Below are 20,111 nucleotides of genomic sequence, written 5' to 3' on the forward strand. Positions count from 1 at the left end.
GCCGCGGCCTCTCCCGTCGCGGAGCACAGGCTCCGGACGCGCAGGCCCAGCGGCCACGGCCCACGGGCCCAGCCGCTCCGCGGCACGCGGGATCCTCCCAGACCGGGGCGCGAACCCGGCTCCCCTGCATCGGCAGGCGGACGCGCAACCACTGCGCCACCAGGGAAGCCCCTGTATCAATATTTTTAATAGGTAAGGGAAATTAAGAGGAGTTCACTGAAAAAACAAATAGGCCTGGCTCATTCATTGTTCATTTTTTAAATGATTTTATCACCTGTCATTAACTGTTTGCCACATTTGCTTTATCTCTTTCACTTGGTATGCTCATTCACCATTAGAAAGTAAGGTGCAAATATAATGACATTTACCCCTGAATACTTCTTCTATATAATCACAGTATCATCACTTCCAAGGGATTTAATATTACATTTTATATTCAGATTTTTCAGTTGTCCTCAAAATGTTTTTTTTATAGCTTGGAGGGGTTGGGGAGGTAGTTAAGGTTCTTTTTTTTTTTTTTGCGGTACGCCGGCCTGTCACTGCTGTGGCCTCCCCCGCCGCGGAGCACAGGCTCCGGACGCGCAGGCCCAGCGGCCATGGCTCACGGGCCCAGCCGCTCTGCGGCATGTGGGATCCTCCCGGACCGGGGCACGAACCCGCACTCCCTGCATCGGCAGGCGGACTCTCAACCACTGCGCCACCAGGGAAGCCCCCAAGGTTCTTAAATCTAATAAAACATTAGACTCTTTAATCTAGAACATTCCTCCCACTTTTTCACTGTTTTCATTCTTTCATGACTTTTTGAAGAATCCAGCCCAGATGGCTTGTCAAATGTTCTACACAGCAGATTTGTCTGATTGAGAGGATTATAGGAAGATCTTGGTCTAGCTCCATCTCTAAACTTTAGTAGTGTAGTAAGAACCCCCCACTAATGTCCTTAAAATAAAGAAGTCCTACTTTCTAGACTAGTGCCAACAGTTTCTATAGCAGTGGAGTATTATTTGAGACTCTAATCAGTTGAGAATAATTAGGATAATCATTTCGATCTGTACAGCTACTGATCACTAAATTTAAAAAGATTCAAATCAGAAGACCTGGATTCTTTTTTTTTTCCCCACATAGCTTGGTTTTTATTGAGGTGCCGTCCTAGGCACGTCTCCAATCCTTCAAATAATCTTGTGCAGCCAATACAAAAAAATAAGGAAACTGAGAGTAATCCATATTAGATTAAAGTCCACATTAGACTGATACATATATATGTATATATATAAACAATAAGTATCTATTTGCTAGAAGACCCTGATTCTTAATTTCATTTTTTGCCCCTGAGTAGCTGGATGACCTTGGTGGACAAGTCATATAAATTCTTAAGGCCTCAGTTTTCTCACTGTAAAAAGAAAGGACGGGTTCTGGTGTCTACATCCCGTTCAGTTCAAGGGTCTAATAAGCAGCCTAATCTTTGATAATAGCTTCCTAAGTAATTGGAGAAAAACATGAACTGTTCATTTGAAAACTGTAGAGCATGAAATGAGTACATAAAAATGTGATTCCACTACAGTATTTCCTTGATTCCAAGGTATAGTTTCATATTTTAACCTTTTATTTTTCCTCTATTTTTTTTGGTCACGCCGTATGGCATGCGGGATCTTAGTTCCCCGACCACGGATAGAACCCAAGCCCCCCCGCCCCCCCGCAGTGGACGTGCAGTGTCTTAACCACTGGACCGCCTAGGAAGTCCCCATTTTAACATTTTTGAAATGAGAATGCATCTTGATCAAATTGCATGTATATTATTGTGGCAGTACTTTTTTTTTCTTCCAGAAGAGCTTTTATTAAATTGATAACATATCTTAAAGTCTTTACAGCGTCTTAAACAAAATTGAAGAAGCCCAGCATACTATATTTCAAGGCATCTAAGATATCTGAGAAAGAAATGCTGGCAATTATATTGTAATATATCATATTTTGGAAGACCATTCCACTGTCAAATGTTAAAAGATGAAAAATGTACATCTTAGAATCAACTAAGATTTGATATTAGAGATTAGGTTTGACAGGAAAAGTGTGGATTTCATGGATTTATGGCGTATGTGTCTTGCATTAAGAAGGGCCATAGTGGCACAACAAATTAAAAAAGATTTCTAAATAAACACAAGTGAAGAAAAATTTTTGTTGCTGACCACTTAAGTTAGAAAATGATAAAAAGAATAAACATGGCATTTTAAATCTTGAAGTAATTAACAAAGAAAGAAACAAATCTGTTCTTCATACTAGAGCAGCAAATAACAGAGAGGCCAAGCTAAATGTCTTCATTGTAGACTGATTTGTTCCATTAGTTCCCTTTTGTTTTTATAGTATATATTTTCCTAATCTCTAAATACACTGATTGTTTTTGACATAGTCATCATCTTTGTATATCAGATTCTAGAATTTTATATTTCTGTCTTGGGCAAATTGCCAAATTGCTAGGATTTTTGTTTTGTTTTAATAACTGGAGAAATGAAATTTCTTCCCTTTAGCCTTGGGAAATAATTAAAATATCCCCAAATTTAGAGCTACACTTTAAATAAGATAATTTTGTTTTGCAAGTTAACATACATTGTCAGGAGTTAACATTAAACTGCTCACCTTGGGGAAAATTAGTGTATTGATGTTTTTCAGAGGTCACTTTGCTTCCTTCTGAATCCTAAACAAAAGATAGATACATCCTCTATCGTGTCTTTGTTTTTATGCTATCGGTCAGTCAGTGCTTATAGAACATTTATGAATGGAAGAATACCACATTAAATACTGTTCTTTTCCTACAATATCGACTAATGCTTCAAATCTTTTTGGCTTTTGTGGTGCTATTCTAAGTTTGTCTTTGTGACCTCCTATTTTCTAATTTTTTTTTTTTTTAGTTGAAGTATAGTTGATTTACAGTATTCGTTTTAGGTGTATATTTTCTGATCTTTTTTACCAGCTTTTAATTATAATGGTCAGTTGAGGCTCCATTTATAAGCCTTTATTTTCTTGTCTTTTACTTCATTTGGGATTCATCTGCAGTGGTTTCAGCTATCTTCATGTGAAATTTCCAGAACCATATCTTTAGTCTTAACATTACAGTTGCTTACAGAAAATGACCAATCAACTGTACCAATACTAGATCTCTCCCAAAATGGGTGATCTTTTTCCTTTTGAACTTACTTCTCATTACTGTCTGATTTTCCTGCTCAAAACATGAGAGATTTTATTCCTCTCAGCTTTGCCTACATATCTGATTTGTCTTCAGAAATAGTTTGCTTGCTAATGGTTTATTCCTTCCAGGCTTTGTGCCTTTGTTCTGTCAGTATTAACTTGGCAGTCCTAGTCCTCTCTTCCTTTAAAGCCTAGTTCAAATCTTGTATCATGTGAAGTCCCTTGGTTGACCTTATCTGGTTATTTATTCATATTCTCATCCCCCAGTCAGTTGTATACTCATACTAGTCAGTACTCATTCCATTGCATTTCTAGATTATTAAGAGATACCTAAATTCTAGTATTTAGCTAGATTCAGTGCAGCAAAATTCTAGTATAATAAAATAATTTAGAAACTACCTTGGAAATTAGTACAGCAGTAATTGACCTTAATTTTTCACTTTGTAAATAAACTTTTTTTTTCAGTTTTGAGATTAATTGATACATAGCACTGTATAAAGTGTACAGAATAATGATTTGACTTTAAAAAAATTAGGAAATCATCACCACAGTGGGTTTAGTTCCAGTATTTAACTCAGAAATTATCAAAGAGGTTATAGAGTCCACAAATAGAAAAAGCATTTTTCTACAAAGTTGTGTTAGAGGGTGTCTCACATCAAGTAGTTTTAACAACGTTAACAACAATGCAACCCCCAATTTTTATTCCTCAGAGGCACCACTTTCAAGTCTTTGGGTTGTTTGTCTTCTATTTGATAATATCTGTTGACTTCCTACTACGAAAGATGAGAATTTAGCCTGCTTTATTCCCCCTCATCACACACAAAAAGACATACTCTCTTTTCCTTCCTCCAGTAACATGATAAAATTTCTTTTTTCCTCACATAAAGTTCAGTACCAGTGTTCATGGCAATGTGTTTACGCAGGTTTAGGGCACTGGTTCTCATTGTGGTCCAGGTTTACCAGAGGGGTTTCCAAGACCCTTTCAGGGAGTCTATACAATCTAAAATATTTTCATTACTTTACTAATATATTATTTGCAATTTTCACTCTCGTTCTTTAATGCAGAAGAAGCAGATATGAAATTTCCCTTGTTTCTGTTAAACCACGGATTAGAGATTTGTAAAAATGTAACTCATTAAATATTTTGTTTTAGAAACAGTTACTTATGTTAATACATATTGAGTTTATTTATTTTTTTTCAGTAGACACTGAACAAATGTTTATAACTTACTAGTTAGAAATAGATTCCACCATATTTTAAAATATAATTTTTTAGAATTACTCGTATCAGTACTTAAACCTTATTATGTTTTCATTTACTTTGAAATGAAAAGAATTGTTTACCTTCATACCTTTCATTTGGTATACTGGGATTTAGGGAATAGCTAGTATTTAATATTAGAGTATCAAAACCTTTATTAGCTCAACCCAGTTTACCAGAATTTTTGTCCCTATAATCTCAGGAGAAAGCAAACTTGTATCAAAAGTTTCATCAGTATTTCATTTCAAGTATTTGTCAAGCATTTGTTTTTAGGTGCTATGAGAGATAGAAGCATAAGACAGCCCTTGCCTAATTGACTTAGACTTGATGTAGATTTATCTCAGTAATATCTCAGTGTTGCACTTTCAGCAACACCTATACAGTGAGAATTACGTCCAGGTTGATCACTTTGAGTCACTGCAAAATACTCAGGAAACAAAGAACAAATGTATTTTGTGTAGTAGGTTTCATTAAGATAAAAAAGATACTGGGATATCTCAGAAATATAAGAAGTATATGAAGGAAAGTTTTCAAATTAGTGGTAAGTTAAACAAAATTTATTTAACATAATTTTTATATAGCACTTTATAATTTACCAAGTGATTTAGTGTGTGTTATTTAATCCTAATGACATCTCTATATAGTAGATACTATCCATATTTTACAGATGTCTGATTCAGGCTTTCAAATAGAAGCTGACTTGCTCAAGGATGTATATTGGTTGGAGTCAAATTTAGGTGTTCTGACTTCAGATCCTGTACTTTTATTGTATAAAGACACCATGTTTTTAAAGGATTCAAAGTAGTTAAGTTTCTGTTGTACATGTTGAAATATTTTCGAGGATATGACAGTATCTAGTATAGGCTTTGGCCATCATAATCTGTCATACTTAACCCAAATAACTAGAAGAAATAACTAAAAACTCTCATTCTGGTTATAGATCATAAAAACTTTGTGAGCAGTTACACTCAAGTTTGAATATGTTTTTGGCCAAAGGAGAATTTTCTTATTTCAAACTATTAAAAACCTTCAAATATGTTGTTTTAATGATCATCAGGATTATAGTCTCTGACCATAATAGCAGGGATACATCCAGAACATTCAACAAATACCTAAAGTAAGACTCAGCACTTCCACTGCAGGGGGTACGGGTTCAATCCCTGGTGGGGGAACCAAGATCTTGCAAGCCATGTCTCACAGCCCAAAAAATTAAATATATATATATTTTTTAAGGAGTAAAGTATTCCTTGCCTACACATAATACTAATTTTTAAATGCAATATTGTAATTTACAATGAGGGATTCACCCACATTTACTGATTCAAAGATTCATATAGCAAACTGGGGAACAATACTGGCACAGAGAATTTTGAACCATCAGTTATGAGCCTAATTTAATTGTTACCAATTTGGTTTTTACTTTTTAAAATTCTTCTTTCTCATTCTCTCTTCCCATAGGTTTGTAAAAGAATGGACTTGGTCTGCCAGAGAATGTTGAATCAGGGATTTCTAAAAGTGGAGAGGTACCATAATCTATGTCAGAAACAAGTTAAAGCACAACTCCCAAGGTATGTTATGGTTAGCATTGGCAATAATTTACAATTGGGGATTTTGTTTGTTTCTTGATTGTTTGTTTGTTTGTTTTCTTTTTTTTTTTTTTTTTTTGTGGTATGGGGGCCTCCCTCTGCTGTGGCCTTTCCCATTGTGGAGGACAGGCTCCGGACGCGCAGGCTCAGCGGCCATGGCTCACGGGCCCAGCCGCTCCGCGGCATGTGGGATCCTCCCAGACCGGGGCGCGAACCCAGTTCCCCTGCATCGGCAGGCGGACGCGCAACCGCTGCGCCACCAGGGAAGCCCTGTTTGTTTGTTTTTAATCTCAGTAAGGGTTCACTTGGGTTAAATGGTTTCCAAGTTTTTGTAGCAAAGGGTACACAGATCACAATAAATCATTTTACTATGGTTTGTTCAATTCTCACCATATCTGTTCAACATTTTGGTTCAAACTAGGGCATTTAGGCAAGAAAATGAAATAAAAAACATCCAGATTGAAAAGGAAGAAGTAAAACTCTCTAGTCACAGATGATATGATCTTGTATACACATGATATTGTATATAAAATATATTGATTATTAGAACTAGAAATGAGTTCAGCAGGGATACTGGATTAATACACAAAAATCAATTGTATTGGGACTTCCCTGGTGGTCCAGCGGTTAAGTCTCCGTGCTCCCAATGCAGAGGGCCCAGGTTCAATCCCTGGTCAGGGAACTGGAATCTACCACATGCTGCAACTAAAGAAAGATCCCATGTCCCACAACTAAGACCCAGCACAGCCAAATAAATAAATAAATAAATAAATGTATAATCCTATGCACTAGCAATAAACAATCCAAAAATGAAGTTAAGACAGTTCCATTTACAATAGCATCAAAAAGAATTTTTAAAACTTAGTAATGAATATAACCAAAAAAGTATAAAACTTGTACATTGAAAACCACAAAACACTGTTAAAAGAAATTAAAGAAGACTTAAACGGAAAGGCATTCTATGTTCATGGATTGGAAGATTTCCTATTAAGATGGTAATACTCCTCAAATTGATATATATATATATAGATATATATATATATATATTCAGTGCACCCCCTGTCAAAATCCTAGCAGTCTTTTTGCAGAAATTGACAGGCTGATCCTGTAATTCCTATAGAAATGCAAAAGGCGCAGAACAATCAAAACAATCTTGAAAAAGAGCAAAATTGGAAGACTACCATTTCCCAGTTTCAGAACTTACTACAAAGTTACAATAATCAACAGTGTGGTGCTGGCATAAGGATAGACATACAGGGACTCCGTGGTGGCGCAGTGGTTAAGAATCTGCCTGCTGCGCCCTGGTCTGGGAGGATCCTATGTGCCGCGGAGCAGCTGAGCCTGTGTGCTGCGGCTACTGGGCCTGCACTGTGGAGCCTGCGAGCCACAGCTGCTGAAGCCCATGAGCCTGGAGCCCGTGCTTCGCAGCAGAGGAAGCCACCGCAATGGGAAGCCCGCACCCCGCAGCAAGCAGTAGCCCTCGCTCCCTGCAACTGGAGAGTGCCTGTGCGCAGCAATGAAGACCCAACGCAGCCAAAAATAAAATAAATAAAATTTTTTTTAAAAAAAGGAATCTGCCTGCCAATGCAGGGGTCACAGGTTCGATCCCTGGACTGGGAAGATCCCACATGCTGCGGAGCAGCTAAACCCGTGTGCCACAACTACTGAAGCCTGCGCACCTAGAGCCCGTGCTCCACAACAAGAGAAGCCACTGCAGTGAGAAGCCCGCACACCTCAATGAAGAGTAGCCCCTGCTCGCCACAACTAGAGAAAGCCCACATGCAGCAATGAAGACCCAACGCGGCCAAAAAATTAATTAATTTTTTTAAAAAAGGATAGACATACAGATCAATGGAATAGAATTGAGAGTCCAGAAAGTGAACCCTTAAATTTTTAGTCAATTGATTTTCAACAAGAATGCCAAGAAAATTCAATGATGAAGGATTAGTGTTTTCAACAAATAACACTGAGACAAAAGAATGAAGTTGGAAACCTTTCTCAAACCATATACAAAAATTAACTGAAAATGAATTACAGGCTTAAGTGTAAATGTCAGTGCTGTATTATAAAACCTTGAGAGGAAAACATAGTCATAAACCTTCATGAACTTGCATTAGGCAGTGGTTTTTTAGATATGACACCAAAAGCACAAGTAACAAAAGTAAAAAGTAGACAAACGAGAATTCATCGAAGTTTAAAATTTCTGCCTCAAAGGACACCATCCAGAAAATGAAAAGACAGCCTGCAGAATGGGAGAAGACATTTGCAGCTCATATATCTGTTAGAGGACTCATATCCAGATTGTATTAGAAACTCTTATAACTCAACAGTAAAAAGATAAATAACCCCAATTTGAAAGTGGGCAAAGGATTCGATAGAAATTTCTCCAAAGAAGATACACTAAAGGCCAAAAAGCCCATCAAAGGTACTCAGCATCATTAGTCATCAGGGCATTGCAAATCAAAATAGTATGGGATACTGGTTTACACCCACTAGGATGGATGGCTAAAATTTAAAAAGACAAATGTTGGGAAGGAGGTGGACAAATTGGAACTTTCACATGTTATTGGTGAGATTATAAAATGGTGCAGCCACTTTACAAAACAGTTTCTCAAAAAGTTAAACATAGGGCTTCCCTGGTGGCGCAGTGGTTGCGCATCCGCCTGCCGATGCAGGGGAGCCGGGTTCGCGCCCCGGTCTGGGAGGATCCCGCGTGCCGCGGAGCGGCTGGGCCCGTGAGCTATGGCCGCTGGGCCTGCGCGTCCGGAGCCTTTGCTCCGCGGCGGGAGAGGCCACAGCAGAGGGAGGCCCGCATACCACAAAAAAAAAAAAAAAAAAAAAAAAAAGTTAAACATAGAGTCACCAAATGACCCAGCAGTTTCACTCCTAAGTATATACTCAGGGGAAGTGAAAATATGTCTACACAAAAACTTATACACACATATTCAGAGCAGCATTGTTCATCATAGCCAGAAAGTGGAAACAACCCAAAGGTCCATCAACAGATGAATGGATAATCAAAATAATGGTATGTCCATATAATAGAATATTATTCAGCAATAAAAAGGAACGAAGAACTACTGAGACGTGCTACAACATGGATGAACCTTGAAAACTATGCCAAATGAAAGAAGATAGACACAAAACACCACATAATATTATGATTATGATTCCAATTATCTGAAGTGTCCACAATAGGCAAATACATAGAAACCAAAAGTAAATTAGTTCTTGCCGGGAGCTGGGTAATGGGAGTGATTGATAATGGTTACAGGCTTTCCTTTTTTTTTTTTTTTTTTTTTTAATATCTTTATTGGAGTATAATTGCTTTACAATGTCTTGTTAGTTTCTGCTGTACAACAAAGTAAATCAGCTGTATGTATACATATATCCCCATATCCCCTCCCTCTTGCATCTCCCTCCCTATCCCACCCCCTCCATCCCACCCCTCTAGGTGGTCACAAAGCACTGAGCTGATCTCCCTGTACTATGCGGCTGCTTCCCACTAGCTATCGATTTTACATTTGGTAGTGTATATATGTCAGTGCTACTCTCTCCCTTCATCCCGGCTTCCCCTTGGCTTTCTTTTTGTGATAATGAAAATGTTCTGAAATTGGATAGTGGTGATGGGAACACAACTGTGAATATAGTAAAAATCACTAAATTGTACCCTTTAAAAGTGAATTTTATTGTATGTGAATTATGTCTCAATAAAACTTTTTAAAAGTTTAAATGAGCTGATTTTATAGGCAAAAATATGTGGTCTCTTGTCTTTATGTCCATGTGTAATTCTTTCATTAATTTCTCTAATAGCCATTAGGCTTGACAAAGCCAAAGAACAAAACAAAAAAAAAACCTGATTTTTTTCAAATATTTTATCAGTGAGTATTGGATTAATCCTTGGCAAGGATTTCTAACCATAGTGATTCATTTATCATTACAGTTAAACAAATTATGACCCAATTGTAGATTTCTAAATTAACATGTAAATATTGGACTTACATTAAGGCACTTTGTTTGGTTAACATTGTAGTCCACAGTACTTCTTTTAATGGTTGCCGTTTTTGTTTTTTTTTTTTTTTTTTTTGTAGGAGAGAGTCAGAAAGGAGAAACCATTCATTAGCTCGTCATGCAGACATCCTCGCTGCTGTTGAAACAAGGCTGTCTCTCTTAAATATGACTTTCATGAAGTATGTGGACTCCAATCTCTGTTGCTTCATCCCAGGAAAGGTAAAGTAGAATCCCTTACCTAGAACAGCTGGATTACACTATGTAAACTTTAAATTATTATAAAGTTACAGTGATTTTTTAAATAATAGAATTATTTCTGTTTCTTTGAATGCATTTCTATGAATGGATTTGTTTAGCTTCTGTGCAGTAACATATAAATATGTATCATTTATGTGATCTTTTTATTTAAAATTATGATTTTGAAATATACTGTAGAAGCGCTACTATTCTTTAGAAAAGCTTTTTAAGGGTTCATACTCAAGAAAAAATTTTGCACTTTTACTTTTTGTTAAGATGCCAGAGATACAGCAATGAAAGGATAGGTATTGTCCCTGCCTTCAAGATTGTTATAATTTGGGGGAGGTGGAGTAGGAAGGACAAGCTGGTTTGGTTTTGTTTGAGAAATGTTTCATGAAGACAACTTAACAAACTTCCAGATTTGACAAGAATAATTACTGTGTAACAGTATACTCAGAGTTAAGTAATAGTGCTGTTTAACACAGAAATAAGTATATTGTGGTATATTTATTGTTACTGAGTTAATAAAGATCCCAGCATTTAACATGCTACTCATACCTTCACTAGTATCTTGCTTCTTGAATTGAGTGTAAATTCAGTATGAAATAATGTCTGTATCTTTTTATGTCGAAGAGATGGAGGTAGAATTAAAGGTCATTTTGCTGCTTAGTTGATACTGGCAAAAGGTTCCATTAACATGGTTGGAACTAATTAATACCTAGTAAAATTTGAATGTTCTCTTTTTGTTATTTCCATAGATAATTAACATTGGCAATATTTTTAATGTACTTTCTCCATTTTCAACTTTCTGTGACGTTTGTTGGGAGCTGGAGGAGTCCTGTTTCTTATTTAAAATATACTTTGGTATAGCTCACTTTCCTCATATTAGCTACCGATGCTTCTGTACGGTACTATAAAAGGGTGACCAGTTAGAAACTTTATTTTTTTATTTTTTTATTTTGGTATGCGGGCCTCTCACTGTTGTGGCCTCTCCCGTTGCGGAGCACAGGCTCCGGACGCGCAGGCTCAGCGGCCATGGCTCACGGGCCCAGCCGCTCCGCGGCATGTGGGATCTTCCCGGACCGGGGCACAAACCCGTGTGCCCTGCATCGGCAGGCGGACTCTCAACCACTGCGCCACCAGGGAAGCCCTAGAAACTTTAGATTCTTATTCTTATGCCAGATTTTATCCAGGTCTGATTCATAGGCCTTAACTCTTAGGTGTTCCTGGGATGTTCACTGAACTAGAATAGGTTGTCTCCTGTAGCCTCCTAGTTTTTATTGCATATCTCATAAGGTTATGAATAGTTAAGACGCATCTCCAAGCTTCATAACCTTAGAGACAATTCAGTCAGTTGTTCACGAGAGTTGAGTAGTTTGCAGCAAAGTCCATATGGCCTGCAAAGCCAAAGATATTTTGATACCTGACCTTTGCAGAAGTTGCCCACCTTTTGTTCTCATTTATCAGGATCATGTGATTAGAATGATATTTACTATCTATACAAATGAAGTTGAATCCAGTTGAGTCCTGCTGGTTTTTTGGAAACCACTTGTTTTTGCTTTTAATTCTAGTACCAACTGAGGTGGTAGCAATGGAGAATGTCTTCAGCTTTCAAGCTGATGTGTATCACCCTGGGCATTTGCTCTGGACAGCTCCTTAACTGAGACCTTCACCTTGCCTGCAGTGGAAAAGTCTTCCATTTTTCCTTCATAGTACCCATTTCTTCCAAAGATCTTATCCTGATTTATTTTTCTCCTACAAATCTGAACTTGACTGGACAAACAACCCCCAGGAAACAAATAATTTTTGTTTTTATTATCACCTTGGCTTCTTCTCTTTCTTACAAGTGCCATCTATATAGCTTATACCTTGCCTAAAACAACACTGTATACTCAGATTATTACTTTTTATTTTTATGTAGCTGGTACTTTTTAGCTTAGACTAAATCTAAACTGCTAACTTACACAGTTTGCAGTATTTGGGTTGTTTTATGATTGTTCCTTTTTGAACTTCCCATCCTTAAACTTTCACATTCTATCTTCAGAACATAAGGATGTGGCATTAATTTTCTCATCCTTAAGTGAAGACATTTTATAAAAATAATTTTCTTTCAGTTTAGCATATAATCTTGATTTGGTATGTGATTTCTGTAGTAGTTTATTCTTGGTTTTCCCAGGATCTTGCTCCCGGGTTATACTTAAAAGTTCAGGTGCTCTTATACTTTGTAAGAGAACTCTTTTTGTGGTTTTGTATAGAGTATATCCATTTTGTTAAAATTCAGGTCTCCAGTAGGGATTTCATCTCACAAATTACTTTTCACAAGTTACTTAAGTGAATCTGGGTAATATCCACATTAGTTTAAATTAGATTGCCTGATATGTACCAGAATTTTGCACCTTTAACAGTTGGGAAAATTTTTTTCTTTTAATTATTCTCTGAAAGAACAGTTGAATTTGTTCATAAAATTAAATGGCAGGATGAAGATAGAAGATTAAATATATGTTTACCTCTTAATTTCTCCCAGAACTCCAGTCAGTGGAGTGGAGTAAATGATCTAATCTTTAAAAGGAAAAAAGATAAAGACCCATGAAAATGAGGTCAGAAAGTAGACAGTAGCAACAGAATTTTGGAAGCTGGAGAGTAGATGAATAAATGGTAACTGACTTAGCAGAACTGAGAAAGTTAATTCCTAAACTGGGAGTGGGGAAGCTGGGAGGCAACCCAGTATGCACAACTGAACCTCTAGAAAATTCTAGGTCGAAAGCTCCAAGCATTTCTGAAAATGGGGCTAAAACAGGAAGGTTGGTTGAGAATGTATATTTAAGAATGATTTAAACCTATAGGTCCCCTCTCCAACTCTAAACAAGCTAGATCATTGCCCTTCTACTCAGTGAAAACCTAAGGCTTATTCACTGGAGGGGTTTAAAATGGAGTCTCTTGACAAGGAGACCATACTAATAGCAAGGGCATTAAAAGAGAAAATGTATCTAAAGATTTCAGACTTTTTGGGAGTTTGCCACTATGGGCTATGGCAGGGATCAGCAAATTTTTTCTGTAAAAGGCCAGATAATAAATATTTTTGGCTTTGTGGACCACATGGTCTGTGTCATGAATACTCAACTCAGAAACAGCCGTGATTCTACAACATGTGGTAAATGAATGGGTGTGTGCTTGTGTTCCAATAAAAACCTTATTTACAAAAATAGGCACAGGTCAGTTAGGGCCATAGTTGCAGACTCAGACCACTACATTGATGTTGCATTCATCTTTTCTCAGAACTAGAGTTTAAATTCTTAGCTTATTCCTGTATACATTTCTCAAATCTTCTGTCTGACATATAGAAGTCAAACTTTTTATAGTAAGCTCTTGGTCAATATCAGAAGTTCACACATACTGAAAAACACATGTGAGCAGAGGCCAACTAACCATTCTGGGAGATATAATAATGAAAAAAAGACATGAATAATTTCTTCTCTTCACCATTACTAACAGCCCCAGTAACCGTTTCGTGCTTATTGAAACACAAAAGTCAGTGTTTTCACAGTGTAAATGATTATGTAAGATAATGAAGCTAGATTTCCCTGAACAAACATAAAATCTACATATTATGCATTATTGGTTTATTTTTAACATTTTTGATGAAGAATAACTGGTGGTGGTCACTTTTCTTTATTCCTTTTTTTGGGGGGTAACTTTTTGTTTTGATGCATTTTCACATTTACACAAAAATTGCAAAAATATTACAAGGAATTCCCATATATCTTTTATCCAGGTCAGCAGTTATTTACCTTTTGTCTCATTTGCTTTTATTCTCTCTCTGCATACGTTTTTTTTTTTCTGAACCATTTGAAGATAAGTTGGAGCTACTGTGACCCTGTATTCTTAAATATTTCAGTGTATTCCCTAAGAACTAGGACATTTTGTTACTTAACCACAGTACAGATATCAAACTCAGGGAATTTAACATTGATCCAATACACTTATCTAATCAGTAATCTGTATTTAAATTTCATTTCTTATCCCAATAATAGTTTTCCTAGCTATTCTTTTTTTTTTCTTTTGGCTGCGTTGGGTCTTCATTGGTGTGCGTGGGCTTTCTCTAGTTGTGGCGAGCAGGGGCTACTCTTGGTTGCGGTGGGCAGGCTTCTCATTGCGGTGGCTTCTATTGTTGCGGAGCACAGGCTCTAGGCGCACGGGCTTCAGTAGTTGCAGCACACAGACTCAGTAGTTGCGGCACGTGGGCTCAGTAGTTGTGGCTCGTGAGCTCAGTAGTTGTGGCTCATGGGCTCTAGAGCACAGGCTCAGTAGTTGTGGCACACGGGCTTAGTTGCTCCGTGGCATGTGGGATCTTCCCGGACCAGGGATCAAACCCGTGTCCCCTGCATTGGCAGGCGGATTCCCAACCACTGCGCCACCAGGGAAGTCCCCCTAACTATTCTTATTTCTGAGTCCAGAATTCAGTCTAGGATTACACATGGACTTGTTAATCCTCTTTAATGTGAAATAATTCCCTACACTTTGTGTTTCTTGAGCTTCACATTTTTGAAGGTCATAGGTCAGTTATTTTGAGGAATAAATATCCTTCAATTTGAGTTTACCTAATGCTTCCAGAATGTTGTATTTTTGTTTCTCTTAAAATTGGCTTTAATGTGAAGACATTCTTAAAAATATCTATTACTTGGGGCTTCCCTGGCGGCGTGGTGGTTGAGAGTCCGCCTCCCGATGCAGGGGACATGGGTTCATGCCCCAGTCTGGGAAGATCCCACGTGCCGTGGAGCGGCTGGGCCCGTGAGCCATGGCCTCTGAGCCTGCGCGTCCGGAGCCTGTGCTCCGCAACGGGAGAGGCCACAGCAGTGAGAGGCCCGCGTACCACAAAATCTATTACTTGGAAGCATTTCCTCCTTTCACTATGCTGGTCCCCAAGTAAATATATACAGTCCACGAACCTTTAAAATGAAAAAAGAAGAATCAGTCTATTCTCATTGATTTTTTTTTTTTTTTAGGTCCCTGCTCTTATCCCCCTATACCCCACCTTTCCCACCATCTTGGCTAACTAGGAGTTCTGATCAGCTTTTTGTGTGCTCCATTCTCAAGTGTAAGCAAGGAGCAAGGAGTAGAGAATTGCCAGACTAATATGAAACACAGAATGAAACAAATGGGGAAAAATACACCTTTGAGAAAGCAATACAAAGATATGAAACTTAAACTGTGACTAATAGTCTAAGAGAAATAATAAAATGTATAGTCAAACACATGCCATATAAAGAAATATTTACAAATATGGAAGAAACAATTTTAAGTAAAAGAGGCAGAAAGGAAAATTAAGGAAATCTCAAGTGGAACAAAAAGACAGAAAATGAGAACATATGAGCTTCAGTATTTTAATTGGAGCTTTGTTTGCTAAACAGTAGATTAAACAAGATAGAAATTCTCTCATCTACAGTAGTAGAAATACTTAAATGATATTCATAGTATGTCTTTATTACTGTACCAGTTTAAACATAAGCATGATATAGTAAACTGCATGTGTTAGAAATATGATAGTTGTTCACATTTGGTTTCTTACCATACTTTTTTAAAACTTAAAAATATTTTCATAACTTATTTTATTATCTCAAACTTGGGTAGGATTCGGCATGTGGCATATTATTTGAAAGGTGTACAAATAGCCATTAAAGAGTTTAGGTGACCTGCCTAAAACCTGTGATCTTTACAATGGACACAAGACTCACACATTACATTCTTGTTGCTAAAGTAATTTTCAGAAAGTGATTAAACCTACTCAGAAATTGAAATATTTTAAAAATCAGGTAAATACTATGCTTTCTTAATATGTGCCTCTAAAGCCATTGTAGCCACTGATGACTCTGAATGCTAGAAGCAGTTTGGTTCTAACATGCTGTGTCCTTTTTTCTTCACATTGTCCTTTGCTTATAACTTTTGGACAGCGGAAAGAAAATATTTTTGATTTTATTGAAAACATGGATGAGTCCATTTAACTAAAATAACCTCTATATAGTAAGCTTTGAAAACATTGTTTCCTAATGGAAGACTTGAACAAATGGAGAGAGATACCTTGCTTTCACACTATATTTAGAAGGCTGAATACAGTAAAGATAAGATTATTTCACAAATTGGTTTACAGATGTGATTTAGTATTAGTAATCCCTATGGGATAGTTTGATATGAAATAAATTCTGAAGAATCAGGGTTATGGAAGAGGATTCACTGCATAATAAATTTCTTTTAAAAACCTAGAATAAAGGCATGGTACGTAGTAGCACTACATACATGTTGATTTCTTATGCTATCACCGGTCCATCCACATCATCCATCTCCTCAGTCCACTCCTCCTTTAGTCATGTATACCCTTCTCCTGCTCAGACTTCTCTTCCCCATTGAAATTCTGCTTATTTCTCATTGCCAAGTCCTTCATTAGGCCTGCTCAGTTCTCTCAAACAGATCTTATTTCTCTCTGCTTTCTTTTTCACACAGCACTTGGCTTGTACATTGAATTTACTCAGTTTGAGCTAGCCTTTGCTGTGTATGGGTCTTTCACTAAGTCATCTTGCATTGGATAAGATGTATGTTTTATTCATGATTGAATCATTATAACAGTCATTTCTAGTCTAGCTCAAATATACTGTAAATATTCTTCTGTCTACCAGTATTTATGTACATAAACATAATATAAATAGATCCATTAATAAAGCTGTGGATAAATACTCTTTCAAGTATTATGTATTTTTTAAAAATTCCTCTCAGTAAAAATTCTGTTAACTGTGACCTTTATATTCAAAATCCGGCCTCTAAAAATCATATTCTTGTATTGACTTTACCCCTGTGGCTTGTCCCTAAACAGTTTTATTTAGATGTGTCAATATTAAGCAATTTATGATATCTGACCATCTTTATCACTCATTTAACAGACGTTTATTGAGTGTCTGCTCTGTGCCAGACACTGCTAGACTGTGGGGGTCTGACAGTGAAACTAGGCGTGGTCTCTTTAATTGAGCTTACTATATTATAGGAAGACAGACATTAACAGAAAAATGTAGTACTTAAAACTTGTAATGTGTATTCTGAAGGTAAAATAAAGGATTTGATGAAGATGTTAACATGATTTAAACTGAAAGAGGGTTCAGAAAAGACTGCTTACTCTGAGAAAGTGTTACTGAGACCTCAAGGATGAGTAAGAAATTTGGGGCTAGAGAAGGTAGGGGAGATATGCAGGGAGAACATTCCAGAAAAGAGATCATAATGTGCAAAAACCCTGAGCAAAAAAGAGAGAGAGGGTTTGATGTAGTTCGAAGAGCTTATGGTTACTTTGTACCTGGAGCTGGAGTATACGGGCATTGAGGCCAGCATAAAATGATACTGGAGCGTCGCAGTACTGATTTATAACACACATCTAAATGCTGATAAACACAGAGCTACTGTGGGTCAGTTAATATCCTAGCACTAGTACATAGACTCTCCGTCAATATGAAGGACCTTTAAAAAAATACTCTGTTACTACTTTAGCTTATATATTTTGTAATTAACCATTTTGTAATCATATATAAATATTAGGGTTGTTGTTTTTTTTTTTCAAAGCATTGAGCTTATGCTAGCTTCCATAAATTTTACTGTTTGGAGATACAGATATAGGTTGCATGTTTCTAACCCTTGAACTTAAACAAGCCAGACTGACTCAGACCTTGAAGCCATTGCCATTGTTATTCCTGCCTAAATGCTTTTCTTCCCAGATCTTCCAGTTCCTCGTCATCATTCAGTTTTACCTTAAATATGTCAAAGAAGCCTCTCCTGACCAGTAAATGCTTACGGGTTAGGGTTTGTTCACATAATTAAATTGTAAGCCCAAGAGAAAGTGCTGTTTTCTTCATTTCTTTTTTTTTAAATATACGTAATAGTTCCTAACATGGTAGTTCAGTAAGTTTTTATTGAAAAAAAATGTTATTTTCTTTTGGAATGAGTTCATAATCTAGTAGTAATGCCAAAAATAAATGTATCACTTAACCACTAGTGCCTCGGGATTCTGCCTTTGACTGTCCTATTCTGTGTCTTCTCCCTTAGCAATGTCAGTCCCTGTTACGCCATTGGCTACTGAGGCCTCTTCATCATTTGGAGTTTCTCTCCTGATCTCCTAACCTGTATCTCCAGATATGCCTGCCTGTCTAGTATAATCTGCATGGCCCATGCAATTCAAAACTAGCATATCTCCTCTCTTATTACATTTGCCTACATATACACCACCTTAGGCCAAGCCAATTCCTAGTCATCTCTCCAGGCCCACTGACGTGGCCTCTTTGACGTGGCCTCTTCTGTGAAGTCTTCTCTGATTCACGATAAAGACACATCCTAACAGTTTAATTTTGCTGACATTTATTTAGCACACATGATGCTAGACTGACAAGGATCATCTCATTGCCCTGAGAGTCTAGAACCTGTTAAGACTGTAATTTGTCCTGGTACTATTCTGCAAGATTTTATGTTTCTCTAGCAGTACTCAGCAGCCTGAGTACAGGAAAAGAAAAGGCCAGTTATAAGATTGTTCCGTAGTTGGGTACTGGCTAGGTAAATGCAGTAGTGGAAATGAGTGGGATTCAAGGTGGTTTAAGGTATTTTGGTGACAGAATGGATTGGCTGATTAACTGACAAGTCTTGTGAGGTGAAGACCCATTGGAACAGATGTCATCCAGACTGGAGATCTTCAGAGATGTGCATTATTATCTTCAGGTCTACGCTGAAGCCATAGGAGAAAGTAAGGCTGACCTCACAGGGATTAAAGCTGAGGGCAGAATGCCTAAGGAAGGTTCAGTTACCATTCCAGCAAGGGAATTAGGAATCAGGATTGTCAGCTTTCTTCTCCACGTATGTGTGCCTTGTGATTTCCCCATTGCAATTATTATTAAAATGAAAAAGATCTCTTGCTACCCTTTGGTGATAACAAGAAAGTGGGCTCTGAGGAGACTTCATTCCAATCCCCAGCAAGTCTAAGAGAAACAAAACTTCAAGGATAGAGCACATAGTGGTGGTGTGAAAGAGAGGAAATCAGGCTGAGTCCCTGGGGCTTTGGGAAACAGATTCAGACTAGAGTGAAGTAGATTCAGAGGATTAGTAGAATATGGGTTTGGGTAATTCCCCCACCCCGACCCCGACTTGCATACAAGATCTCATCTCTTAGTTTAGTCTTCTAGTTTCTTTTTCTTTTGCAATTTGTATATCCCTCTTTACGTCGCTTCTTTACACATCTCTCCCCAGTTACACTGATTTCCTTCAGGGCAGGAGCTGTATTTTAATCATCCTGATTCCGTAGCACCAGTACAGTACAGAAAAGATGTTTAAATAAATATAAATATGAAATGTATAAAGTATTTTAACAAGCCCAAAGCCATGTGTTACAGATGGTAATGTTATCAGTGGTCAGTATATCAGTTAAGTCACCTGTAGGTCTTTATAGGAATTGCAAAACAAGCAGTCACTTTGCTCCCTGTTTAGCTGTTTTCTTTAAAAAAAATAAATAAATAAATCTAAAATGCTAATGAGAGCTCATTATTTTAGGTGATTGATGAGATTTATCGTGTGTTGAGATATGTCAATTCTACCAGAGCCCCTCAGCGAGCTCATGAAGTACTTCAAGAGTTAAGGGATATTTCCTCCATGGCAATGGAATACTTTGATGAAAAGATTGTTCCAATTCTAAAGAGGAAATTACCAGGATCAGATGTATCTGGAAGACTCATGGGCTCTCCTCCAGGTATCTTTTGTTTATAATACGTTCAGTTTATAATAATGTTCATACATAGATTTGTAACTTGCTTCCCCCCCCCCACTTA

General features: G+C 37.3%; 1 protein-coding gene across 1 annotated transcript in view; it reads left to right on the top strand.

The window, feature by feature from the left end:
- Positions 1-20,111, top strand: part of FBXO28 (F-box protein 28) — a 30,129-nt gene that overhangs the window by 4,816 nt on the left and 5,202 nt on the right. Inside the window, exons 2-4 of the mRNA XM_024130638.2 lie at positions 5,897-6,006; positions 10,116-10,254; positions 19,837-20,032. Coding sequence (XP_023986406.1) covers positions 5,897-6,006; positions 10,116-10,254; positions 19,837-20,032 — 445 coding nt within the window. The remainder of the gene's footprint in view (positions 1-5,896; positions 6,007-10,115; positions 10,255-19,836; positions 20,033-20,111) is intronic.

This window comes from Physeter macrocephalus, chromosome 4 (genome assembly GCF_002837175.3).
Source record: "Physeter macrocephalus isolate SW-GA chromosome 4, ASM283717v5, whole genome shotgun sequence".
Classification (NCBI taxonomy): Eukaryota; Metazoa; Chordata; class Mammalia; order Artiodactyla; family Physeteridae; genus Physeter; species Physeter macrocephalus.